The sequence below is a fragment of the Haliaeetus leucocephalus genome, unplaced genomic scaffold, assembly GCF_000737465.1.
Source record: "Haliaeetus leucocephalus isolate CR32 unplaced genomic scaffold, Haliaeetus_leucocephalus-4.0 Scaffold234, whole genome shotgun sequence".
Lineage (NCBI taxonomy): Eukaryota > Metazoa > Chordata > Aves > Accipitriformes > Accipitridae > Haliaeetus > Haliaeetus leucocephalus.
Window position 1 is genome coordinate 589,663 of NW_010972670.1, and position 25,309 is coordinate 614,971.

General features: G+C 36.0%; 1 protein-coding gene across 13 annotated transcripts in view; it reads left to right on the forward strand.

Moving 5' to 3' along the window:
* Positions 1–25,309, forward strand: part of ATP2C1 (ATPase, Ca++ transporting, type 2C, member 1) — a 53,824-nt gene extending 28,515 nt beyond the window's left edge. For 9 of the 13 annotated variants that reach the window (XM_010567988.1, XM_010567990.1, XM_010567991.1 and 6 more), the window contains 19 exons: positions 1,863–1,931; positions 3,784–3,859; positions 4,329–4,395; positions 5,536–5,660; positions 6,917–7,014; positions 8,534–8,629; positions 8,740–8,829; positions 10,276–10,380; positions 12,048–12,204; positions 12,624–12,794; positions 13,806–13,903; positions 15,541–15,591; positions 16,387–16,553; positions 18,322–18,390; positions 20,030–20,146; positions 20,819–20,966; positions 21,598–21,693; positions 22,538–22,679; positions 23,537–24,366. In XM_010567988.1, coding sequence (XP_010566290.1) covers positions 1,863–1,931; positions 3,784–3,859; positions 4,329–4,395; positions 5,536–5,660; positions 6,917–7,014; positions 8,534–8,629; positions 8,740–8,829; positions 10,276–10,380; positions 12,048–12,204; positions 12,624–12,794; positions 13,806–13,903; positions 15,541–15,591; positions 16,387–16,553; positions 18,322–18,390; positions 20,030–20,146; positions 20,819–20,966; positions 21,598–21,693; positions 22,538–22,679; positions 23,537–23,673 — 2,079 coding nt within the window. In that variant the 3' untranslated portion in view covers positions 23,674–24,366. Of the gene's footprint in view, positions 1–1,862; positions 1,932–3,783; positions 3,860–4,328; positions 4,396–5,535; positions 5,661–6,916; positions 7,015–8,533; positions 8,630–8,739; positions 8,830–10,275; positions 10,381–12,047; positions 12,205–12,623; positions 12,795–13,805; positions 13,904–15,540; positions 15,592–16,386; positions 16,554–18,321; positions 18,391–20,029; positions 20,147–20,818; positions 20,967–21,597; positions 21,694–22,537; positions 22,680–23,536; positions 24,367–25,270 lie in introns of those variants that run through there. The other 4 variants (XR_774377.1, XM_010568000.1, XM_010567996.1 and 1 more) reach the window with 4 other exon arrangements.

A 25,309-nucleotide genomic window follows, 5' to 3' on the forward strand; every position in this document is an offset into this window, starting at 1 on the left:
TCTGGTGGCCTTCTACAACAGGGTTACAGCATTGGTGGATAACGGAAGAGCAACGGATGTCATCTGCCTGGAGTTGTGCAAAGCATTTGACACTGTCCTGCATGACATCCTCGTCTCTAAAATGCAGAGACATGGGTTTGATGGGTGGATCACTTGGTGGATAAGGAATTGGCGGGATGGTTGCACTCAAAGAGTTGCAGTCAACAGTTTGATGTCCAAGTGGAGACCAGTGATGAGTGGTGTTCCTCAGGGGTCGGTATTGGGACCAGTGCTGTTTAACATCTTTTTCAGGGACATGGACAGTGGGATTGAGTGCACCCTCAGCCAGTTTGCCGACAACACCAAGTTGTGTGGTGTGGTTGACACGCTGGGCGGAAGGGATGCCATCCAGAGGGACCTTGACAGGCTTGAGAGGTGGGCCCATGTGAACCTCATGAAGTTGAACAAGGCCAAGTGCAAGGTCCTGCATGTGGGTCAGGGCAATCCCAAACATGGATACAGGCTGGGTGATGAGTAGATTGAGAGCAGCCCTGCAGAGAAGGACTTGGGGGTATCAGTGGATGAAAAACTGAATATAAGCCAACAGTGTGCACTCACAGCTCAGAAAGCCAATCGTATCCTAGGCTGCATCAAAAGAAGTGTGGCTAGCAGGTCAAGGGAGGTGATTCTCCCCCTCTACTCAGCTCTTGTGAGACCCCACCTGGTTTGGTTCAGCTCTGGGGCCCCCAGCGTAAGACAGACATGGATCTGCTTGAGGGGTCCAGAAGAGGGCTATGAAGATGATCAAGTAGCTGGAGCACCTCCCCTGTGAGGACTGGCTGAGAGAATTGAGGTTGTTCAGCCTGGAGAAGAGAAGGCTCTGGGGAGACCCTATAGCAGCCTTCCAGTACTTAAAGGGGGCCTACAGGAAAGATGAGGAGGGACTCTTTATCAGGGAGTGTAGTGATAGCACGAGGGGTAATGGCTTTAAACTGAAAGAGGGTAGATTTAGATTAGGTATTAGGAAGAAGTTCTTTACTGTGAGGGTGGTAAGACACTGGAACAGGTTGCTCAGAGAAGTTGTGGATGCCCTATCTGTGGAAGTGTTCAAGGCCAGGTTGGATGGGGCTTTGAGCAACCTGGTCTAGTGGAAGGTGTCCATGCCCATGGCAGGGGTGTTGGAACGAGATGATCTTTAAGGTCCCTTCCAACCCAAACCATCCTGATTATTGATAGGGAAGAATATTTTCCATGTTTCAACTATTTGAAGGCAGTTCTTATTTTTAAAGTTCACCTATCAATTGTGAAATGTACTTTAATGACTACATACATTTTGAGTTTTCTGAAACAATAGAAATGGAATAGAAACAGAAATTTTTACTGGAAATATGAAAGACTTTACTGTGATACACTGCAGAGCTTTTCTTATTGGTGCTTTTTCAGACTGGTTTAAAAAGAAAAACTAATCTAGGGCCAGGAGAGCTCAAATTTACAGGGAGCAGATGATGTGAAACTCTTCTGTCTAGGATGTGGTATTTTGTTTCTAGAACTACCTTCACGTTTGAAAACCTGTAACTGAAAATACAGTTGTGGCTAGTGTTAGATAGGTGTTGTGTTACCCTATTTGAGTTTTGTTACTGGTAGTTCCTAAATACTTCAGCGGTGCACAGAATAGCAATTTGTTTCAAAGAGGCAAAATGTTTTTTACCAAAAATATTCCCTACTTGTGCCAAAAATTAATTTTATAAGCAAAGCTAACAAAATTGTAGCAGGCTGAATGGTGTTTGCCCAGTATTTGAGTCAAAGCTGTCAAGAGCAACCACTAACATTAAAATTAAACTTCAGATTTGAATTGGCTTTATTTTTGTTGGTTTTTTTTTTAGGGGATAGTTATTGGAACAGGAGAAAACTCTGAATTTGGGGAGGTTTTCAAAATGATGCAAGCAGAAGAGGTAAGAGTGAATATTTAGAAGCAAAAACTCTGAATTTGGGGAGGTTTTCAAAATGATGCAAGCAGAAGAGGTAAGAGTGAATACTTAGAAGCAAAGACATTTTGTAAGTGTATATTTCATTCATTAAAACTTTGAATTTATTCCATAAGACCTTAGTTAAACTTAATTACATTGTTCTTAATATTTTTCTTCAGTGAAAGAAATCTTAGCTCTTGAACACAAAAGTAGTAATTGAATTCAGTGCAACAAAATATCCATAGCTGACCTAAAAATATTAACTGCAAAAGTAATATTCTACACCTGTTCAGTGGAACAAATATCATTGCAATTTGTGGAAGTGTTTTTTTTTTCAAGTGGAACTAAGGTTGCACAGAAGGGATTTGTATCACAGATTTGTGTGCTGCAGGCACAGGACAATGTTTTTCTTTGATTAACAGTGTACTTTGGGGTTATGCATGTGTCTCCTGCTGCTTCATGATCTCCACATTATGCTTTTATAAGCTCCCTTTGACTCTTATATATCAAACTCCCACAGTGATTTTTCTTTATTGCAGTACGCTGATCCACATGGAAATTCAGACTCTTGAGTGCTTTGTGTATCTAGGGCCTTCTAGCTTCCTCTCTGGCTGCCTGACCAATGTAGGACCATAAGGAGACAGTGTATCGCTAGCTGTCAGGACATGATCAGGCATAGTATAGGCAGCACTTTTTTTCTAGATACTTATATTTCTGAAATGTGCCAAACCAGAGTAACTAAGAGCATTAAATGCCCCAGTCAGGAATGTATCACCGACCTCATGTTGTTAGCTGCAGTGGCTTACTTTATACCTTTCAAGGGAATACTGCTGTCCAGTCACCAAAGTGGAATCCACTTGAATACACATGTGAGGAAAATATGATCATCTGTTCAACAGTATTCAGTTTGTATTGTAGCAAGTGTAATTATTAATGACAAAAAAAAGAAAAAGAAAACTGAGTATTCTACACCAACAACATTCCGAAATATCAGAGTATTGTAGAGTTATTTTTGATGTTTATATTACAGTAAACTCAATTTAAAAGTAAATTTTGACCGTAAGAGTGAATCTAACCTGATACCAGCTTTCTCATATAGAGTGTATGCACTTTTTTTCATAACTTGTTGAACAAAGATGATCTTACAGTGACCCTGTCGTCATTTTTTTTGCCATGTGTTCTATACTGTAGTCCACCATATATTACTATTAAAAAACCCAAACTTACTGGCATCCAAGGTAAAAATCCACTTTCCTGTTTTTTTTAAATTAAAATTTTTGCTTTGTGTCCCCACCTCCTTTCTATGCTTTTTTTTTGCACTAGATTGTCTAAATATTTCCATAGTTTTCTGTTTGTCTAAATTTGAATTTTCTACAGATGATTAACAAATTCCTTTTGAGATATAATTGGCCTTCCAGGGCTCTGATGCCTCTATCTTGAAAAGTCAGTTTTATTCTTGCTATCAAGAACTTCTCGGTCTTGGAAGAAGTGCAGTGGCTTTTAGTCAGCATGATTTTTGATTTTTTTTTTTTTTTTTAAAATAAAATCTTTGATATGACTTTTTGTATTACATTTGCTGTAGACATCACAAAGCTCCCAAAGAATATTTCTAATAAATTTTTCAGTTCATTGAAATGTTCTTGAATATTCTTGAATGCTACACAAGAATGGAACAGAGTAGTCTGTTTCCACAAAGTAAACGTATGGACAGATAGGGTATAACTGCATCTTATTGACTGACAGTGTCTTGAAATTTGTGTATCTGAAGTAATATGTGATACAGTTCATGCTTTCAAACCTGTGCTTGTTAACTGCTGCATGTTTACCATTCATCAAGGCTCCAAAGACACCTCTGCAGAAGAGCATGGATCTCTTGGGAAAACAACTTTCCTTGTATTCCTTTGGTATAATAGGTAATAGAAATTATGTAAAAGAATTGCAAATTATTATGTAACTGTGACTGACATGTAGGCTTGGGAGAATGGAAGGCTTGATCTCTTTTTTTAAATATTTTGGCTTACTTTATTGGTCACTTTGATTTCATGCCACTAATCATCTGAAGATTACTAATGTGGCATATTTTTCCAACTTTTTGTCCTTTAAATGCATCCTTTTAAACTGCAGTGTGTCTTGTATTCTGATTCAAGCTGTGCCTAAGTGAGTACTTCACTGTTGGTATGATTGGGCAACTTGACTGGCAGAAACTTTCTTCACCTTTGCCATACTAATGGAATCATGCTTTGACAGTGAAAGAAATAATAGATTTTTATTGGTAGCACAATTATAAGCTTGGTTTTGGCTATTTGAGCTCTTTTTCTTGTCCCCATGAGGCTACAGTACATGTTGGTTTTATATTTATCCTGACAACTGTTTTCTTTATAGGAGTTATTATGCTGGTTGGCTGGTTGCAAGGAAAGCATATCCTTGATATGTTCACAATTGGTGTGAGGTAAGACTTGTTTTTAAATAGTGTAGATTGGGCATTACAGCAAGTGTCTGAAAGCTAGTGATGCACGTTATAATATGCTTGCACACAGACTCTGCTTTTAAGTTAACATAAGTCATTAAAAATGAAAATAGACTTTGTACTGTAAAAAAGCAAATTCATACTTATTTTTAATGATACAGTATGTTCTTGTGAGTCTCTTCAACTGTGCATTTGTATGGTGATTTCTGAGTGTCTTGTGGAACATCTGCAAACAGACAGATGTTGTACAGAGTTGTACAGTTTGAATTTCTGTCACTGAGTAAATAAAGTAAATGTAGTTTTTATAAGTGGCATCAGGCAAAACTAAGTTACTACAAGCCTTGTGTCATGTAGTTCATTAGCTCATTTTCTAACATATTATGGAAACTTAATCCCAGGGTGTTTTCTGCTGAGAATAAAACTGAGTTTAGATGATCTAGTTCTGTACTCTTAGAGAAGTTGCTGAGTTGCTAATTACATGGACAGTGCATAAGGCAGAAGTGTTTCTTTAAATGACAGGATCAAACTCTGGAGATTTACCGTTCTGGGGAGGTGGGGGGTTAGGGGAGGAGCACCAGGAACTGCATCTTTGAGCATTGTGTAATGACCTGTGATCTTGTTTATACTGTTACAAGGGGTTTTATTTGTTTGTTTTTTAAATGACCTTTTGTGGCATTCCTGCACTGAGCTGGCTGCCACATCATGATCTGGAAGTAACAGCTGTGGATCAGTGGTCACTTGAAGTGGTGGTATTTCCCAGTTCTGTTTAGTGCTGACTACACTCGTTCTTCACAATCTGGGGTGCTTTGCACGGTCCTAATCAGTGTTTTGTGTAGGCAAAACAGATGTACAACTGATTTCTCCCTCCTCCCAACTTTTCTTCATACTTTTGCATAAGTAATGAGTATAAATGTCTAAGTCACTGCATTTTGTTACTGTCTTCAGTGTGTATCTTATAATGAATGGTATACAACTCTATTAACATGGCAGCTGCTTCCTTTCACTTTTAATGTCAGTGAACAGGCAGCTACAGAAACAATGTTCTGAAGTGTAAATGTAACATTACTATGTACTTATGTATGACATTCTAAGGCAAGATTTGTATATTTACCTTCATTACAGTTTGGCTGTAGCTGCAATTCCTGAAGGACTCCCAATTGTGGTAACAGTGACATTGGCCCTTGGTGTGATGAGAATGGTGAAGAAACGGGCTATTGTAAAAAAACTGCCTATTGTTGAAACTTTAGGTATGACTAGACTAACTTAGAGATAGTATTTTGATACAGATGTTAGGAAATCAACACAAATATTGATGACTAATGGTTAAAATAAAGCAGGTATTCTTATTTTGCTAGCAATGTGGTTGTATCTTTAAAACATAATTGAATGCATTTTACACAGTTAGAATTCAGGTATATGTTTTTGTGGGCCCTCGAACTACTTTTATTTCAGTTTTAAAAAACAAAACACCCCAGTCTCTCAGTTAATAGCATGCCACACTAGCAGTACTCTAAACTGTGTGAGTGACTGGATGTATGGAGTACTCTTTATACTTGTTTGCTGTGAGGTGTTCTTGTTAAATAAGACTTGTAAAATGTTTTTTAAACTAAATTTTTGGTGTAAATTTAGGAATAATATTGACAGTTGGAAAAAAAATCCAAATTTGAATATTAGAAAAAGCTTTGTAATCATAATGCAGCATCAGGATGTTATGCTGCTCATATTAAAATAATTTAAAAACATTAAAGCTTAAAAATATTCTGTACGCAGTTTCAGTCACGAAACGTGTAAAGCACAGGACATGGAAAAGAAAAAGAAATACTAAGTTAAATAATTCCGCTGCGTTTGAATTTCTTTTTGCATTTGAAGATTGGACATATTTTTTCCAATGCCACTAGCAGAGTTTCATTAGTGTTGCAAGGTTTTTTGTTGCTTTTGCAATTCCTGCTATTGTGTCCAAAAATGTCAAGATACTGCAACACTCTTAGAAAATACAGTTTTCCTGAGTTAAAAAGGCATATGTAAATTTCACATTTCTGTCATCTTTTAAATCTTATTATAATTTGCAGGTTTAGTAGTAGGTCACACTTGTGTCACAAAAGTGTTGTGGCTAGTGTTAGGTGTTGCACTTTCTGATAAAGAATGACTACTGTAAAGCAGGCTTTTAGATTTCCTCCTTACCAGGAGTCGCAACTGAGATTTCAGTAATGTAGTTTGAGATACAGTGGAATAAAATGAAGGAGAGGTGAATGGAAGTATTTCAGATGAGTTGTGAATTTGGGATTTTAATTGGGTTTTTTTGATTTATTGGACAAACTTGCAGAGAACCTTGTAGAGCTGTTCATTAATAGCTGAAAATTGGCTGTCTTTGTTAAATCTCATTTTGGTTTTTTTTTTCACAAAGACAGCTGCAGTATTTCTGGAAATTTGCTTGTCTTGAATACTCGTTAGTTACATTGTTCTAAACAAGCATTGACTTGTAAATGTTAATTGGTTATTTCAGGTTGTTGCAATGTAATCTGTTCAGATAAAACTGGAACTCTGACAAAGAATGAAATGACTGTTACTCATATTTTTACTTCAGATGGGCAGCACGCTGAGGTATGTTATATAGTGAGACTCTGTTAGACTTTAATTTTCCTTTTTACTTTGTTGTGTGTATTAGCTGAAACATGCCTGAGTATGCTGCAGGTAAAGCATCAGTTAAGAAAGCGTAAATTTGTTGGACCAAACTCCTGTTCCTCAACTTCCAGTTAATTCTGTTCTTCAGTTCATTTAGTATTGTAGCCTTTGAGCTGTGTTATCCAACACTTCTCTGGTTACAGAAGAATTTTTTGTATGTTAAGTTCTTGGTGGCCATAAGTCACAATAAAAGACAGATGCTGAGATACAGTGCAAAGACAGGTTGAGAGATTGTGTTTTTCTTCAGTAGACAAAGTTGAGGCCATTTTGCTGTTGCAGGTGCACAAAAATAAAATTTGCATGTCACAAACATTTCAGATAGGGATATCCAGCTTTTGGCTAAAAGACAATTTATTGTGTCAACCTTCACACTGAGTATGTGCTGTCATTCTTGCTTTTTCATAATGGATGGAGTTGGAAGTAGGAGCAGGACATGAAACAGTGGTTGTTGAGATTGGGGACTAGCTGCAAATACTGAAGTTAAGTGCACAAAAGAGAAGCAAAAGCAGAAAGGTGTGGAACTAGATGTGATTTCATGGGAGTGTTTTAAACAAGTTCTTAAATTCTCAAACTCTTCTTGATCAGGGTTTTTTTTCCCACATTACAGTTAACAGAGGGTCTTCTCATTGACTTTTGTAAGCATAAATACTGACATTTTTTCTTACTCTTTCCTGTTATTTACCTATGTTTTCTTATATATCTAGATATTTATTTTTCTATTCTTAGAATTCTATAGGAATACTGTAATTGTGTTTTCTTTACTACTAGCAGAATTTGTTTACATCTGGGCTAAATCAGCTCCTTTTTCCTAATTGAAAGAGAACTTGAAAGAGCTGTAAAATATATTAGCTGTTAATGCTGTAGACATGAAGACTTTTAGGATCCTAGTGGGATGCCTGGTTTTTATACACTAAAAATACAATTTTACTGTTTTTAACACCTCTCTAAAGTCTTACCTTGAAAGAGGCTGTTCAACTATGATATGTTTGGGGTTTTTTTTCTTACTGGATGAAAGTAGGACTCTGCTCTCTACTTCTATTCCCTTGCAGGGCAGGGGGTATGCATTATTAACCAGGATAAAGACAAATAGGAGGAAAAAAATTAGAAAGCAAAAAGAAAAAAAGAAATCATGCCTAATACTGTAAAGAAACAACATATACTGCATTTATTCTAGGGAAGAAAATCGCTACTTTTTTTTTTTTTTAAATAGTCTCTAGTATGTTTCATTGAACTCACTTGCCCTCAGGAGTTTTTATTCCTTAATCTAGTACCTGCTACATTACAAGTTGAGTAGGAGAATCCATTCACACTGAGTAAAATCAGTCATTATGAATGGCCTTTTTAAAATTTTTTGTAGTTCATAGTAAAAAGCTGACATTAAAAAGGTTTGTGAACCTGGTGAACATTACATTGCGTACTGCCTTTGGCTGTCTTGCAGGTTACTGGAGTAGGGTATAACAGATTTGGAGAAGTAATGCTCGATGGTGAAATTATTCATGGTTATAACAATCCATCCATTAGCAAAATTGTTGAGGTAAGATCTTAGCACAAAGAGGTGAGTTTTGGTTGATGACATAGCATAAGAGCTTTGTATGGCACTTACTTTGTGTTCTGTTTTCTCCCCTCTTCTTCCTCATCTTTTAGGCTGGTTGTGTGTGCAATGATGCTTTAATTAGAAACAACACGTTAATGGGGAAGCCTACAGAAGGGGCTTTAATTGCGCTTGCTATGAAGGTGTGTACGTGATGGTGCTTTTTGGTTTCATGGCAGGTGGGAAGTGTGTAGAAATAAGTTGTGGGTTTGGGGATTTTTTTTTTTCTCATTTTCTTCTCCTTTGGGTCTCCTGGATTTGTTATCAGCTGCTCATTTATGTTTCTTATCTGTTGGAAATCTTTGGGCATTCTGAAAGAGGAGAGAAAATTATTTAGAACGGAAGTAAAATTTTTATTTTGATCTTTCTGCACTTAGTACTGTCCTTTTACCTACCACAAGCTATTTACCTGTTCAATATTGATTGTGCTGTCTCTTTCCCAGTTCTCATCAGAAGCAGTAAGAAGTTAACTGATGTATTGGTGACTGTAGCATTTATAGGGCCCTTTAAGTGCAGGGCATAGGTAGTTTGAGTTGTGGACACTGTGACTAAATGTTTTGGGCTTTTTTTAGAATGCTCTAACACACCAATTACAGCTATTGAGAAATGTGGCAAGGCATCTTAGTGCTTGATGTTTTTCTGTGATGGTGAATAAACTTAACACTGAAAGATTAATGTGTTACAGTCTTTCTCTCCCTGTGTAACTGAGGCCTGAGATAGATACATCTTCTTGCTGAGACTCATTCCAAGTCCCTAGTCTTTAACTGGAAAGGACCAGGGTGATGTTATTTTGGCAAGAGGCCATAGAAACTGAGAAGAACAGGAGTCTTTCACATCTGTTGCTGGAAAGGGAGGTAGTGAAGTAGTTGTGAAGCTCTAAGTACTAAAAATGCCTTATGGCAGGCTGCTGCTTCAGCATCTTCTTTAATCGGCACTTTCTCTTGGACTGGGTTAAGGCTAGAGCATGGAATGCAGCAAGTTGTGTCAAGTGGGGAGGGAACAGTATTTGAAATTAAATGCATTTTGTCTGGAGTCTTCATGGTTAGTTTCAGATTAAATGTTTGGGTGATTCTGATCACTAAAAAAAGGTTATTTCAGATTGGATCATTCAAACCTAAAATCAGTGACGTGCCTTCTCCAGACTTTGCCACAGTTTTGTGTTACAATTTTGTACGCCCTCCTGGCAGAGAAATTACACAGAAGGTATAAAAAAAAACCAAAACAAAAACATTGGGGTGATGGACTTGTTTTGTCAAACCAAGAGCTACATTACTAGCCATTGCAAGATGTGTTTGTGGATGGTCATAATCTATGAAGTATTTTAAGATCCTTGGATCAAAGATACTATATAGTGTTAAATGGTCTGACCTATGCTGAAGCCTGAAATGAGCTTTTAAGTTCTTTCACTGCTAGTTTGTCAGAAGTTCATCTAAACTGGAACAGTGTGCTCAAAAGCAACTGTGGAGATGAAACTTTTTTTTTAACTAAGTAATGGTTGTTAACTAATATGTCTCAACAAGTCAACAAATTGCATAGCTGTTTGAAAGGAAAAGGACCTGACATTGTAGTGGTACTTCTGTTTTATACAGATGGGTTTAGATGGACTTCAGGAAGACTACATAAGGAAGGCTGAATATCCCTTCAGCTCAGAACAAAAATGGATGGCTGTTAAATGTGTCCACAGAACGCAGCAGGTGAACTTCAATCACTGTTTTCCTTGTGCACTGGCTCTGTAGAATGTTATCTACCTTGTTTAATATCCTGATTTTCCACTTCAGAAGTTATGGCAGGCTGTAGTAGTGCACAGTCCTGGGAATATGGTTTGATAATAGGCACAGTTTTAGTTTCAAGCTCTGGAGTGGAGATTAAGAATCACAAGAAATTCTTTCCATAGAAGGCATATGGGGAAATTATTTTAAGTATTTTGATATCTGAGGCTTTGAATGTATCCCTGGCTGGTTTTGCTTCCTTCTCCTCCCTTCTCAAACATCTAAAGCAATTCTGCCAATCTTCTGTTTCAGTGCTACATAGTTACATAATAAATTAAGAGCAAGAAGATGCATTGATGTTCAATAGTAAAATTTATTTTGTTTGAAAACACAAGTTTTCTGGTTTTGATGCAGACAGCACGTTCACCACTGTTGACCGATTTTATTGATGTTAGCAGTGTCCTGGATTATCAATACAGACCATTCTTTAACCTCTTTTTCTATCTTCTGGTGCTTTCACATTCATATTTCATTTAGACCAATCTGAATGTTTTTGTTACAAATACGGACGTAGTCACTTCCAGTCTAACTGGAGCCTTCTAGGTAATGTATGCAACAACAGACCTTATCTTGGATTTATGGAAAATATCCTAGTACTTCTGACCAAAAAAAGGCTTGCTGACAGTGTTGAAGTATCAGAGTAAAACCTTTGCTTTGGAAACATCCTTTTATCTATACGGATAATATGGTTGTGCTATGCTTGTCTGTATAAAGAGTGATGAGCAGGAACTTCTATACGACTTTCATCCATATAAGGTTTTACTGTGTCTGTGTTTTGGTACCGGCATTTTTAAAAGATTGTTGAAAAATTGGTAACAGTTTTAAAGGGAGCATAAATTATTTTAAGGCTAAGAAAATGCAGTGGGTTTACAAAATTAGAGCTCTATCAGTTAAGCCTATCAGAAAGATTGAGGTAACTTGACTACTGTGTATAAATGAATACCTTCACAGGGAGAAAAGACTTGTATTAAAAAAGGGCTTTTTAGTTCAACAGTAGAGAAGACAAGAATCAGTGACCGCAAATTGAGCTGAGGCAGCAATTCTTAATGGAAAAGGGGGGAAGGGAAGTGATGAGTTGATTTAGCATTGGAGTTAAGTGTTCAAGGTAGGTGGTGGATTCTCAGTGCCTTGATACCATCAAGGCCAGATGGCTATCTGGAAATTATTAGAGTTGTTAGGCATGGTACAAGGATGCAGGTGATGTTTAATGACTTATGCAGCTGGTCAGATGGTGAGCTAAAGGTCTTTTAGGTCTAATGTTCTGTGTAGGTTTGATTTCTGTCCTTTGCATGGCCTCTAGCCTATAAACTGTGACCTGCAGTGTCCAATGCATATGTTGTCTACTGAAATGAGATATTGATTATTAGCTTGGCTCTTTTGACATTACCACTCTTGAACATACACTGTGTAGAGATACTCAGAACAACATATTCTTTTAGGTTTAGAAGTGTAACTTTGATTTGCATTATGCTCTGAAGACTCTTAAGAAAAGTATGGATATGCCATTCTTAGTGTGCACACGTATGTACTTTTGTGTGTGTGTATTTATGTATACATACACACGTGCACACAACAATTCTTTTTCCTTTTAGGACAAACCTGAAGTTTGCTTCATGAAAGGTGCTTATGAACAAGTCATTAGGTACTGTACATCATATAACTGTAAGGGGCAGACCCTACCTCTTGTTCAGCAACAGAGAGAGCAATACCAGCAAGAGAAGACATCTATGGGCTCTGCAGGACTTAGGGGTAAGTCTGTATCAGTGTCTCAAAATAACCGTTTTTGTTTGTTTTTGTTTTTTTTTTAAATGGCACTGCTTATTGTTTAAAAAAATCAAGAGCAACCAAAAACACTAGGAAATTTTTTTTGTTCAGTAGTGCCACTGGGTTGTTTAGTTTTTCTTTAAAATTGCGGAGTGGAAAAGCAGATGCTGAATACGTATGCTTGGTAAAAAGACTACTCTTTAGAAGAAAGGAATATGTGTAAGTAGGCTATTCTGAACACTCAAGATAACAGAAATTGCTACCAAGGTTTAAAAAAAAAAAAAAATTTGCAATTCCCACCCTTTGCTTTATGCTGGCCTACTAGTTTAAAACAGTTGTTTTAAATGCTGATGTAAGTGTTCATTTCAAATCTGAACTTACTTTTTTTCTTTGTTTCCTAAAAGTTTTGGCCTTAGCTTCTGGTCCTGAGTTAGGACAACTGACTTTTTTGGGGCTTGTGGGAATAATCGATCCTCCACGGACTGGTGTAAAAGAAGCTGTTACTACACTTATCACATCAGGAGTTGCAATAAAAATGATTACTGGAGATTCACAGGAGACTGCAGTTGCCATTGGTATGCATAGTCCACTTCGTTTCGTTTTTCACTTGTTTTCTGTTTTGGCTGTGCCTAGCTAATTGTTGTGAAGCATGGGTATTAAGTCTTTAACATTTGTGAGTTCTATATTTTGGGTTAACATATGGTACAGTGGGATTAGGAGGGGAAAAAAAAACAAACCAACACCCTAGCCTGAAGTGATACTTTGGTTTCAGGTTAAACTAGTTTTTCTAATTTGGTCAATGTATGACTTTTGCTGTTAGAGACCATGTATTTTCTTACCGTATTTTGTTACAACACATACTTGATTTCTGATTCTTATACCTCCAACAACACCCTCCACACCTTCAGCTTTGGATGCCTGTCTTAATGGCAACAGGGAGAAACTAAAATAGCCAGTGACAGCAAGTATTTAGGATGGATATGGCACTTTAGTACTATCCAGTACAGTTTTGTCCATATAACTGAGTTTGAAGTTTAAGTATTATTAATAAAAATTTAAACAAATTACTTCTTTTTACAATATAATACATTAAAATACAAGTACTTTAGCCAGAATATGAATTCTTTACATACAAGATGAGGAACAAAAAATTGAATGTCCACATAAAAAGTGCACCCCCAAACTAGCAGTACTTTCTCAGAGGGTTTTTTTCCTTGTCTCCCCCATGTCACTTTTCATTTTCTGTCTTGTTATTTTTGAACTGTGAATTCTTCTTTAGAGAGGACTTAGGTCTTGTGTTTATATGGCACCTGACACAATGGAGTACAGACCTTGAGGTCTAAAAAGTCTAAGGAAATAAATATTTGATATCTGATTAGACTAGACTTTGTAGCATGTTTTTGTTACTCAAGAGTTCAGATAATTTACTCCAGTATAATGAACCAATAAGGTGTTAAGATGTTCTGCTCTATGCATTTCAAATCTGAAATGCTGTAGAAAATAGTAGGTTTAAAAAAAATAAAATTGGATACTTAATGTTTTAAAGGGTAAGTTATTATAATACCTTTTTTATTATTTATTTCCAGCTAGTCGACTAGGATTGTATTCCAAAAATTCACAGGCGATCTCTGGAGAAGAAATAGATGATTTGGATATTCAGCAACTTTCCCAAATAACACCAAAGGTTTGTTTTGATATACTACTTGCTGAAATGCCGTAAAGGATATTTTTTATATTGAGAATTTTTTTTTTCTGTGGAAAGCTAAAATGTAACTTCTGAGATACAAATAACATGGTTCTAATACAAGTGATATAGTAAATTACCAGAGGCTTTTAGTACAGAAGCTGTCCCAGAACAAACAACTATCTTTTGGTTTGACATATGACCGTATGAAAATTTATTTCATAGTGAGTTTATTACTTTTGTCTCTTTTAAGGATTCAATTTGTTTTTCAGCTTTCAATGCCTGTATTGGAACATTCATTTTGCCACCTCTCACCTTCAGTGAGCATCAGCACCTTTTTGTATTGTTAGATTATTTTATTTCTTTGAGTAGCTCAGCTCATATATATATAAACTTACAGTTTGCATCTTCAGACAGTCCATTCTTTTGTAATTCATAAGAGGAACTGTCTGTATCTTTAATGATTTTTAATTGATCTGAGGTCACTGGTTGAGAATTTTGGAAGGGTCTATTTTTTGAGTTTCTACTTAATACTTTTTAGTTATTAGATAACTAAATATATTAGTCAATGTCTGAGTTGTAAATGTGAAGGCATAATCAAATGCAATTGAGGTTCAGGCTTGGGTATATTGCAAAATTTATGCATCAAAATGTTGCTCTGTTTGCAAAAGACTACAAAATTAGACTGCAACATGCTTGAGTCTGATGTAAGCAAGCCAGAAGCCAATATTTACAATCAAGAAATGTGCATGTCAGCTTTGTGTCTTTCCTTGGTGACTCACAAAAACAAACTTAGAAAAAAAGAATTGTGTGGCAAATAGTAATTTTTGGTTTCTTTGATAATACTTGTTCTTAAAGGCTGTCCACCTTAAATAACTAAAATAGCTACAAATTTGCTTTGTGCATGTTTGACCTGAGACCCAATTAGTTTTCTAGGTGTTTATTTAAAATCTTACTAGGAATTACTTAAAATCAACCAAGAAGATTGATATCTGTGTACAGTCTAAAGTGGCCTGTTGAGAAGTCTAACTTCTTATCTACTTCCTTAAAAAGGAAAAATAGATGTGAATGTTAACAGTATGGAGTTTATGGAAAACTAAATTCCATGTGCTCAAATTTCAATTTACAGAGAAGACCAGAGAGAAAAAAAAAACAGAAAATTAATAATTCCTTCTAAGTTGGAATGTTTATTAATTAGCTTTAAAACTTTAATCTGTTAATAGTATGGTACATCAACTAGTAAAATTGAAATGTCCTGAATAGCTTGCCACTAGTGCTAACAAAGGAAAAGGACATTGTAGAGTCAGTATGGCAATTGCCTGCATGAATTTAGTCAAGAAGGCCAGCAGCAAGCCATTATAACTCAGTTGCTTCATAATTTCAGAAGGTTTTTAAATTGCATATTCTATCTCGAAATAGGAAGCACTAACTCTGTTTACCAGAACACACTTAGAATCTTTTCTGGAATTAATGATTTCAGTCTATTTAAAACACAGCTCACTGGTGCATCAACTTTAGAGCCAACGTGAGTACTGTTGGCCTTTGATAGTATTTTTCTATCCACTAGCTTTATAGAAGCCAGTGCAATTCTCTACATTTCTCAAATTTTCACTACTTCTTCATTGTGCTTTTAACAGGTTGCAGTATTTTACAGAGCCAGTCCTCGACATAAATTGAAAATTATAAAGGTACGCCTTACTAGAGGATCAAACGCTGGACTGTTGCTATGGGTACTGTTTGTGGTGCCTTTACTTAAATTATAACATGCTACAGTGCGTCAAGATGAAATCAGAAATGCATTTGGTTTGAAAGTGAAGTGTATTTGAAAATACTACCTAGAAAAATGCATAGTGCCCACAAGGGGTAGGCAGCTGCTAGTAGGCAACATCATGCTTTCCTCTAGGGAGCTGGGGGTTGATTGAGATTTTGTGTCATACTGCAGTTGAATTGACTAGGAACTCAAAAGAACCGTATTTCTGATACTTCTCAGAACAAGATAAAAGGGCATGAATTTCAAGCCATGTCTGAGGTAATGCTTCCATTCCGAAGTTAACAAAAGAAGGTAGCGAAGAGGGACATACCCAGTGTAACAACTGGAACAATAAGAAAAGCAACAATAAGGAGAAGGAAGTCAAACATTGAGACAGTTGGAATATATTGAGAATTATAAGACGGTGATAATGTTAAAATGTAAATACAGTGCATTCTTGCTTTCTCTAGAGTTTTTTTACTTTCTCTTAAAGGCAGATTTTATATACCCTAGCTTTAAAATTTAGGCTGTCTGAATATATGAACTGAAGTTTAACCTAAAATCTTGTGTAAAAATTCATTAGAATACAAACAGCTGCATTTTCTTTTTTTTTTAAGGAATTCACAATGGAATTATAAGAAATTGGAGGGGTGATGACACCAACTTTATATCTAGAATTTTATAGGATAGGTTAGTTCAATCCCTCATTTAACCTCTCTTTCCCTTTCTTTAGTCCCTGCAAAATAATGGTGCAGTTGTAGCTATGACAGGAGATGGAGTGAATGATGCTGTTGCTCTGAAGGCTGCAGATATAGGTGTAGCAATGGGACAAACCGGAACAGATGTTTGTAAAGAGGCAGCAGATATGATCCTCGTGGATGATGATTTTCAGACAATAATGTAGGTGGCATTTATGTACATACCTTGTGCTATATAGTCTTGATGAAATGTTGCCTGAGTTAAAAACAGAAGAAATTCCCTGAACTTTTAAGTGTGGCAGCCGTTAATGAGTTCTCCGCTAAGTCAGGAGTGTTATCTTTACAGTGATTACCTGTATTATCCTCTTAAAAAAGAGCTGGGAACATAATACTACAAGGGACAGCTAAGCATTTCTGTCTTATGTATGTTGATATAAGAATGTATTTACGTATTTAGACCTTTTGCTACTTTGCTCTTGCATATAGATCAGATATAAGTAACAAAGGAGGTTGTGTATGCATGTGTTAAAAAAACTAACCTGTATTTCTGCTTCCCCAAGTAGAATTATGGTAATAGTATATTTGGAAACATAACTAAGGTGAAATTGAGTCTGTTAGCTGTCAGTATGATTCATCTTCATTTAATTTCTTTCTTCAGAAGCATAAATCTTACGTAAAAATGAGAGAGCATTCCTCTCAAGATTTAAAAACTTTACACAGTGCTGTGTTTGTTTTCAACTCTTTTTAAAGATGGTGGTGTTTCAGAAAAGGAAAGGAATATAAGCTATTTAAATATTACAGGTGAAAATAAGTTACCACCTTCTGGTAACCAGCTATTTGTTAGTTATTCATTTTTTTGTTTGGCGTGCTTCAAAGAGAGCATAGCTAAACTTACGTTGTTTTGAATTTAATCCATCTGACTTTTGAAAGTAGTGGTTGTTGTCTAGCAAGATAGCCTTCATTTTGAAATTAGGCATCAATCTCAGTACACTTCAGTTTGTCTGAAAGTATGATGCTTAACCCTTGGGAAGAAACGAAATGTAGAGGTACAATATAAGAAAATCTACCTATGTAGCAGTATGTCGGAGGATGATCTGAGAGTTAAAAGGTTTCCATACTAATTCAGCAATGTGCTCTTGTGCAAATACAAAAGATAGAAGGGAATCATTTTAAGATATTCAGAAGAGTACATAGGAAAGACATCTGTGGTTAAGTACTTAACTTTACTTGGGCTTGATGAGGCTTTTGCTGGAATGCTTTATCCAGTTTTGCTCACTTCATCAGGAAAGCTCTCAATAGGAGAGTGAAGAGAGTGGTGAATGCTAAGGGGGAAAAAAACAACCATGAGCTTCCATAGTTTTACATCTTTCCCCCATTGCCTTTTGTCTTAATCGGCATTCCTTTTGTAACTTTTAATTGTTGTTCTTGGCTGTTGAGGGAATGGAAGAAAGAAATCAGTTTTATTGCAGCAGAGTAGACTTGATTTAGGTATTAGAAAACACTTTCTCACCGCTGTAATTGCGATATGATAGGTGAGTTGTGACACATGCTAGAGGTTGAGAAGATGGTCTATCCCTGTTTCATTCTTGTGAAGTAAGAATACATGGTCTTCTGAAGTCATGCTATATTTCTATGATTTTGTAAAACTGTGTGTGTCTTTTAATTTATTTTTTTTAATTGCCTAACTTGAATAGGAAGGTCTCATCCAGGATGATGGTGAATCTTGAACAAGGAGGAGATTTTACTATTGACATTTCATTTTGAAAGTTAAGCGGCTGGAAAAATAACTGTTGTGATTAATCTCATAGAAGTTAAAAAACAATGACTTCCAAAGTTATAAGAACCTCAGTTCCATTTGTTTCTTGACATTGGTATTGCTGCTTAAAGTAATAGCTTTTTTGGTTTGTTTTAAGCTTTTTTTGACAGTAGCCTCATTTGTCTAGTAATGTAATCTTTGTTTTTAATTGCAGGTCTGCAATTGAAGAGGGTAAAGGAATTTATAATAACATAAAAAATTTTGTTAGATTTCAACTGAGCACGTAAGTTTGAAAAGTTGGCAATATCAGAAGGTTCTAAATACATTGTGAATGAATCAAAGCATCATGAAGCAGATGCTGCATAAATCCATGTGAACATTGTAAATTTCATGTAGGATGCTGATATGCTATGCTTCTGAATTTTCAGTATTTTGTTTTTCATGGCTTGTTTCATTTTTAAAGAACCAGAAAACAGTGCAATAAATAGACATCTAACTGTCACAGTTCATCCTGTTAAGATGTGAAAAGTCAATAACTGAGAGGATGGAGAGAAACAACATAGCTACCTTTGGGTCCATGTTAAAGGAGAAGTTAGTAATTTCCTCCTTAACCAGAACATGTAATCAAATGGAGGAAACCAGAGAAACGGGAGGTTAGTTTCTGTGTAAACCCATATACTGGTTTGTGGAATGAGTTAGGTCTGTGAAGCTGACTTCCTTTTCTTGCATATAAGGATCCCTACGCTAACTGTGTATCACATGTACGTAAGACAGGACAACAAGAGTTCATTAAGCGTTAGTTTCAAAAATTTTGTGAGTTTATCTTGTTTCATCTGGATTCAGGAACCTGGTTTTCCTCTTCACCACATTCATTTACTTTTTTGAAGCCTTCATGTATTTCAGAGTGGTTGAATAAAATTGCAGAAATTAAAAAACCAAAACACAAAATCCACCCCAAAACCCCACAAATGCCAAATATCCTCCCCCCTCCCCCCCCAAAAAAACCCCAACACAACAAAACCCAGAAAACACCAACCTCTTAATAATTGTAAGAAGTGTCACATACTTTCAATCTTGACTAGTGTCCTGCATTGGTAGAAGACTAGAAATCTGCTTCTGAAAAATAACTATGCATAGGTATTCTAGGCAAGTGTGCTTGCCTGTTACCCTTGGGAATGGTAGCCTCAGGTTTTTGATGAGTGAGTTACCCTTTTTCTCTGTACCTCTTTGCAGGGAGAGCATAATAGGGTTCAGTAGAGCGCTAAATTTGGAATTATATGCCTTGCTTTCTTGTTGGTTACGAAACCACTTAATCTTGCACTGAAAGCAATTAGCATATACTTATTTAGAGAGGTCTCTAATCCCAAGCTTGCAACCAGCTAATCTGTTTTCAGTCTTTGCCTAGCCTTCTCATCTTGCTGATGATGAGGGGTGGTGTAGGTATTTTTAGGGAGCTTGGGTAGTACCTTGCCTTGACTGATCAGTCAAACTAGTGATGGGTGCACAGAATGGTTGTGCTTACATCAGAAGTGTAAAAGCAGTTTGTTTTTTAAAACCATGTTTAGAAGTTCTGCTTCTGGCACAGTAAAAGTATAGGACCCAGTTCCCCAGTAAAAAAAATCAATTAGGTTAGGGTGAGTGATAACTCTGAAATGCTATCTTAAAGTTTAGGAGGTTTTTAAGACAAAAATTTGCTGTCTTTTTATTACCAAAACTATGCTGTTTTAAATATGGACTGTGTCAAGATGAGTATTCTAAATGAATTCATGCTCTACCTTTAAAATTAGGCTTACGTCAGTCATGATTAACACTGTCAAAATCCGTATCTACTCTTAAACAGTTGAAGTGTTGATTACAAAGTTATCAGTGGATCTTCAGAAATGTTCCATGCTGACAGTTATAAAAATGGGTTCTTTCAACAGGAGTATAGCAGCACTGACTTTAATCTCACTGGCTACATTAATGAACTTTCCTAATCCTCTCAACGCCATGCAGATCTTATGGATCAATATTATTATGGATGGACCTCCAGCTCAAAGGTAAGTAATTACTTTAAATTCCATTAGAGGTCTGTAGTCCTTTTATTTCAGCAAGGAAAATGGTTGCTCACGAAGGAAACTCTGTGAAGTGTTAAACCTCAGTGAAATGTTTCTGAAACAGCAAACTTTTTCTTTGAATTACAATGTTTGCAGTATAGTTCTATGTTCATTCCTTTTTGGTTTGCTTTAGTATTTTAACGATAATTATGGGGGCAGCATGGCTACCTAAAGATCCATGGATGTGCCCATGAAACTTGCATGCAGGATTCTGGCTTCCTTCTGGGTTCTTCCTCTTCACTGCACATAGATGGTGGAGGGAGAGGTAGAAAGGAACTAGCAGTAAATTCCTTAGCTAGGTTGACCAGGGTAACAGAAATGGAGAACATAACTAATATTGCAGCTTCCTTTAAAACTAACATCTGGTAATTTTTATACTGTCTGATATCATGTATTATGGACTCTCAAACTGCAGTGTTAGAATATTGCCTGTTACTGATACATGTAACTCAGTTTTCTGAAAGAGAAAATACCATGTGCTTATTGGAGATGATTCTTAGGCTGTAGAGAGAAGATTAAAATCTTTCTTTCAACACAGAAAATCTAGTCCTTAAGTTAGAAGCAGTGAATTATTTTTGTGATTATAAGAATCTAAGATGTTCTTCTAATTGTAAGTCTTGGGGTGGAGCCTGTGGATAAAGATGTTATTCGGAAGCCTCCAAGAAATTTGAAGGACAGCATTCTGACCAAAAACCTGATTGTTAAAATACTGGTTTCATCAATAATTATTGTGTGTGGAACACTGTTCGTCTTCTGGAGAGAGGTATGACAAAAGTACAAAACTTAAAGCAGTAACCAATGAATTTAAAGAAGTCCTTTTTATACCAGCAGTTGGAATTCAGAATTTGTATGAGCTTGGTTGCAAGTTTTGTCCATGCTTATTTAATAATCTATTCAGCTAGCAGGTCAGAGAGGAAGATTTCTGAAGTAGTCGTTGAAATGAGGAAACCAGGGTTGGTTTTTTTTTCCCCCCAATCTCTACTTTAACACAGACTTTTCCAGGTCCCAAATCTTCTTGGGAAACCTTGGCTCATAGAAAGTAATTGTACAAATCTTCTAACCAGACTATTATGAAACAACCATTTGACTTTCTTCTTCCAGTACGGAAAAATGTTGTTTGAACTTTTGCTAGTACATCGTAGAATTCTTGGTATTCCATGTGCTTGCATAAATATTTGTCAGGAGGCTTCATTTAATCACAGCTTGGAATTACAAATTGTTATAAGTTACAGGTGTATAATTTTTGCTGTATGATGTATTAAATCAGCTTGGGGCAAACAAGTTGCTTTTGCTTTCATTTACTAGCTAGTAGAACTTGAATTATTGTAATAAATTCATTTAGTTGTGGCAGGTTTAAAGCATGCTAAAGCCCTTTCATTTTCTTTTGTTGGCAGTTAAGAGACAATGTAATAACGCCTCGAGATACAACCATGACTTTCACCTGTTTTGTATTTTTTGATATGTTCAATGCTTTGAGTTCGAGATCTCAGGTAAGTGATTCGTATTGTCCATTTACACAGTATTTACACAATAAGCAGAACTTTCTTTGAGGGACTATCTTGCTGTGTTTGTTTCAAATGTTTTCCTGCAAATTTACTTCACATTTGCTATTAAGCTTCAGAGTTTCACATATTTACTAGGTAGGATTTCTTAAATTACAGATAAGTATTAGTTTCCTTAACTTGTTTATGTGATACAGAACTGGTAGTAATGCTTCTGTCCTGACATAATAAAGGAAATGATTATTAAAAGCTGAAATGTGATGGTCCTTTGTATTGCTGTGTACACTTGGTTGTTTTTTTTATGAAAATTCTGTCAGTTCAGCATCCTTGCCAGAATCTGAAACTTCTTGAAGGCCTTAACTTTTTTATTTTGTATCCCTAAACCCATAATCCAAGGAAAATTTCTTAAACTGTTTTGTCTATATTTTTGTTTTAAGGGAACAAGTCTGAAATTTTGTGCTAGTTTGAGAAAAGTAAGTTGCTAGTATACATTACCACATTTACTCTAATTTGCAGTCTGTTTTCTGATGTGCATTGCCAGGGTGAACAAAAACTTCCTTCTGTACAGGGCATGTTCTAGTGCACTGTACTTGCAGAAAAGTGAGCTCAATACAGAAGTCATTGAATATGAAGACAAGATTTGTACTCTGTTTACCAGAGAGAAAATGCAATTAGCCTGTTCAAGAACTTGTTCTGGATTATCTAAAAGGTCAACAATAACCTTTTATGTTTTTCTAAAAGTCTAGATGAAAAGGAATTGTAGTTAAGAATTATTTTCTTGTCTAGATAATTAAGATTACATATACAGTGTAATGTGCTGTTTCTTTTACAGGCAAAATCTGTGTTTGAGATTGGACTCTGTAGTAACAAAATGTTCTGCTATGCCGTCCTTGGATCTATAATGGGGCAGTTATTGGTCATTTACTTTCCTCCACTTCAGAAGGTTTTTCAAACAGAGAGCCTGAGTGTCTTGGGTAAAAACAGTTCCCTTTTCAAAATTGTACATTAAGGATTAATTTGTAAATTAATTAGCTGATGGTCCTGCAAGAGTACTTTCTGGCTGTTTGCATACAACAGGAATATAAAACCTGCTGACATTTTTTTTTCTTTTTAGGGAAAAAAAAAATCCTTTTAGACATTTTCTTTGGGAACCATGATTTAAATGCATGTGGTACACAACTGATTAGCGCGTTCTTAAATTTCTTAGGTGCTTATGTTTATTAGGTTTTTTAATATAAATTTTGATGCAGGCAAAAATGAAGCATAGAGCTTATTGACTTTTAAGCACTATTAATCTTGCTATTTGGCAAATCTTTTCTCTAAACATAAACACCTTATTTAGAAATCTTGATCCTTTATTAAATAATCAACTGCATAGCTGTAGGATAAATAGACATGAGGATTTTAAGAAGCTATAGATATGTCTTATTAATACATTTATTACTTCAGTTTTCTGGAGTTAAAGATAAATGATTGTCATGAAATATGTGTTTTTACATAATTCTTTTTATTGTAGTGTCATTTCTGATTATATTAATATTTTTTCAGTATGAAGTTACGTTGCTTAGTGTTCTTTGTTTTCATAGGTGTTAATAAAAATAGGGTTATGAAATACTTTAAAAGTTTGAAATATCATGCCTGTACTTATGATTTCTGCATCAACAATGCGTATTAATATTGTGGACCTGCAAAAATTGATTCTTGCTTCATTTCTCTTGAACTTACCCAATGATTGGGAGATAATTTGAAAGTCTTGTAAGTTTTGTTGTTTTCTAAGTTTGCCCTCAGCCTTAAATAGCAAATTTAAAAAAGGCTAATTATCTCTTTCCAGATTTACTTTTTCTTCTGGGACTTACTTCCTCTGTGTGCATAGTGACTGAGATCATAAAGAAGTTTGAAAGAAGCAAGGAAAAGATCCAGAAACGTGGAAGTTCTTCTTTGTCAACTTCGTCTTTTCTTGATGTATGATGCATATTGCATTCTTTTGTTTGCAAATTTAGGGATTGCTGTCTAAAGATGTAGGAGAAAGCAAAATAGTATTTGGAGGATAAAGAAATCCTGAGGGCTTTTGACAAGGCCTTTGTTTCACTGGCTAACGATGAACGTTCATGTTTCAAGACTGTTTAGAATTTAACTTCCAGCTGTGGGAGTAACAAATGAAATTATGCAACTTTGGTAATGTTTTTCCTCAAACAAATTTACTTTTGAGATTGAATGGGATTTTGGGGGAGGGGGGTGAGTGTGTGCGCGCGTGTGTGTGTTAAAGATCTAAGCCCAAGTCCCATTTTCTGCACTTAAAAGATACAACTGTAAAATCCTTCTCTTAGATATAAATATTTTAGCTTGTTTTTATTTAAAACATTGTACTATTTTACTTTTATGGTGGTGGTGGGACTTTGCTACTAACGCAAGGGTAAAAAAATATTTCAGAGGCATTCCACTGGGTTTAGTCTGTCACAAGAGTGCCATATTCTAGCTACTGTATTTATTTACTTTATCCTGCAATGTGTAAGCGGCTCAAGTATCTTGTGCTACAGGTTTTTTTGTATCCCGAGGTTTTTTTGCACAGGATGTGACCGCTGTCAGATCACTGTTTTTCTTTTCTTTTTCTGTGATTGAAAAGCCTATACTGCAATTTGAAGTAAATGTTTTCTTTTCTTAAAAGCGTGTGGTCTCTTTGTTTTAAAAGAAACTGGCACTTACACCAGATTAGTATGCTTGTTTTGGTATAATTTTAGATACAAGCTTTGTTTCATGTCTTGTTCCATATTTACTTTAGCTTATGACTGTTAGACCACTTGAGTGATTATAAGACAGTACTGTTATTGAAATGATTTGTAGTGTATTGAATTAGAAAATGAATGCAGTGATCCTGTTTGCTCTAGTGGCAAAACCCCTCCACCTCCCCGCTTTCAAAGAAGTTTGGTTTTCCTTCTTCCTTCTTCCACCCTGATGATAAAAATAAACTTTTTACTGGTCATGTAACTTAAAATGTTAACCTACAGAATGACTTTTTGTGGCTAGAAAAGCATTATAATAGATTTGTGTCCTGATATGGTAAAAGTATTTTTAATATATGATGATGCCTGAATAACTCTAATATTCACTAATTGGAAATGGTGTTCTTCAAAAATAGACTTGCAGCTATTGTCATCGGTGTTGTCTTATGAGAGTAGGACTCATCATCCCTTGAGGAAATGCAAGGAACAATCACCTAGGGAATCTTGAAAAGAGGATGCCTCAGATCTCTAGGGGGAGTTGGAGATGTAATGGTATCTCTTTTGCTTGAAAGCATGTGGATGGACATCTTTCCACACTGTAGCCTGAAAGCATAGCATTGGTATTGGCTCTGGGCCATGCTTGTCATGATGATCATCCTGTCAGTTAATGAGAAGTTGTTGTAAACAGGCACTGGGATATTTCTGCACTTACCTTTGTGGCTTGCTCCACACGCCATGCTCAAAATCTGAGGTGTTTGTGGAAAACAAGGCAGTTCGGAAAGTGCTGTATGAATTTCTCTGTGAAGAGGTTATTTTAATTGTTCTCTTCTTTTTTTCCTCTGGAGCTTCCCAGACTTGGTCAGGAAGTGAGGCTGCAGACAGGA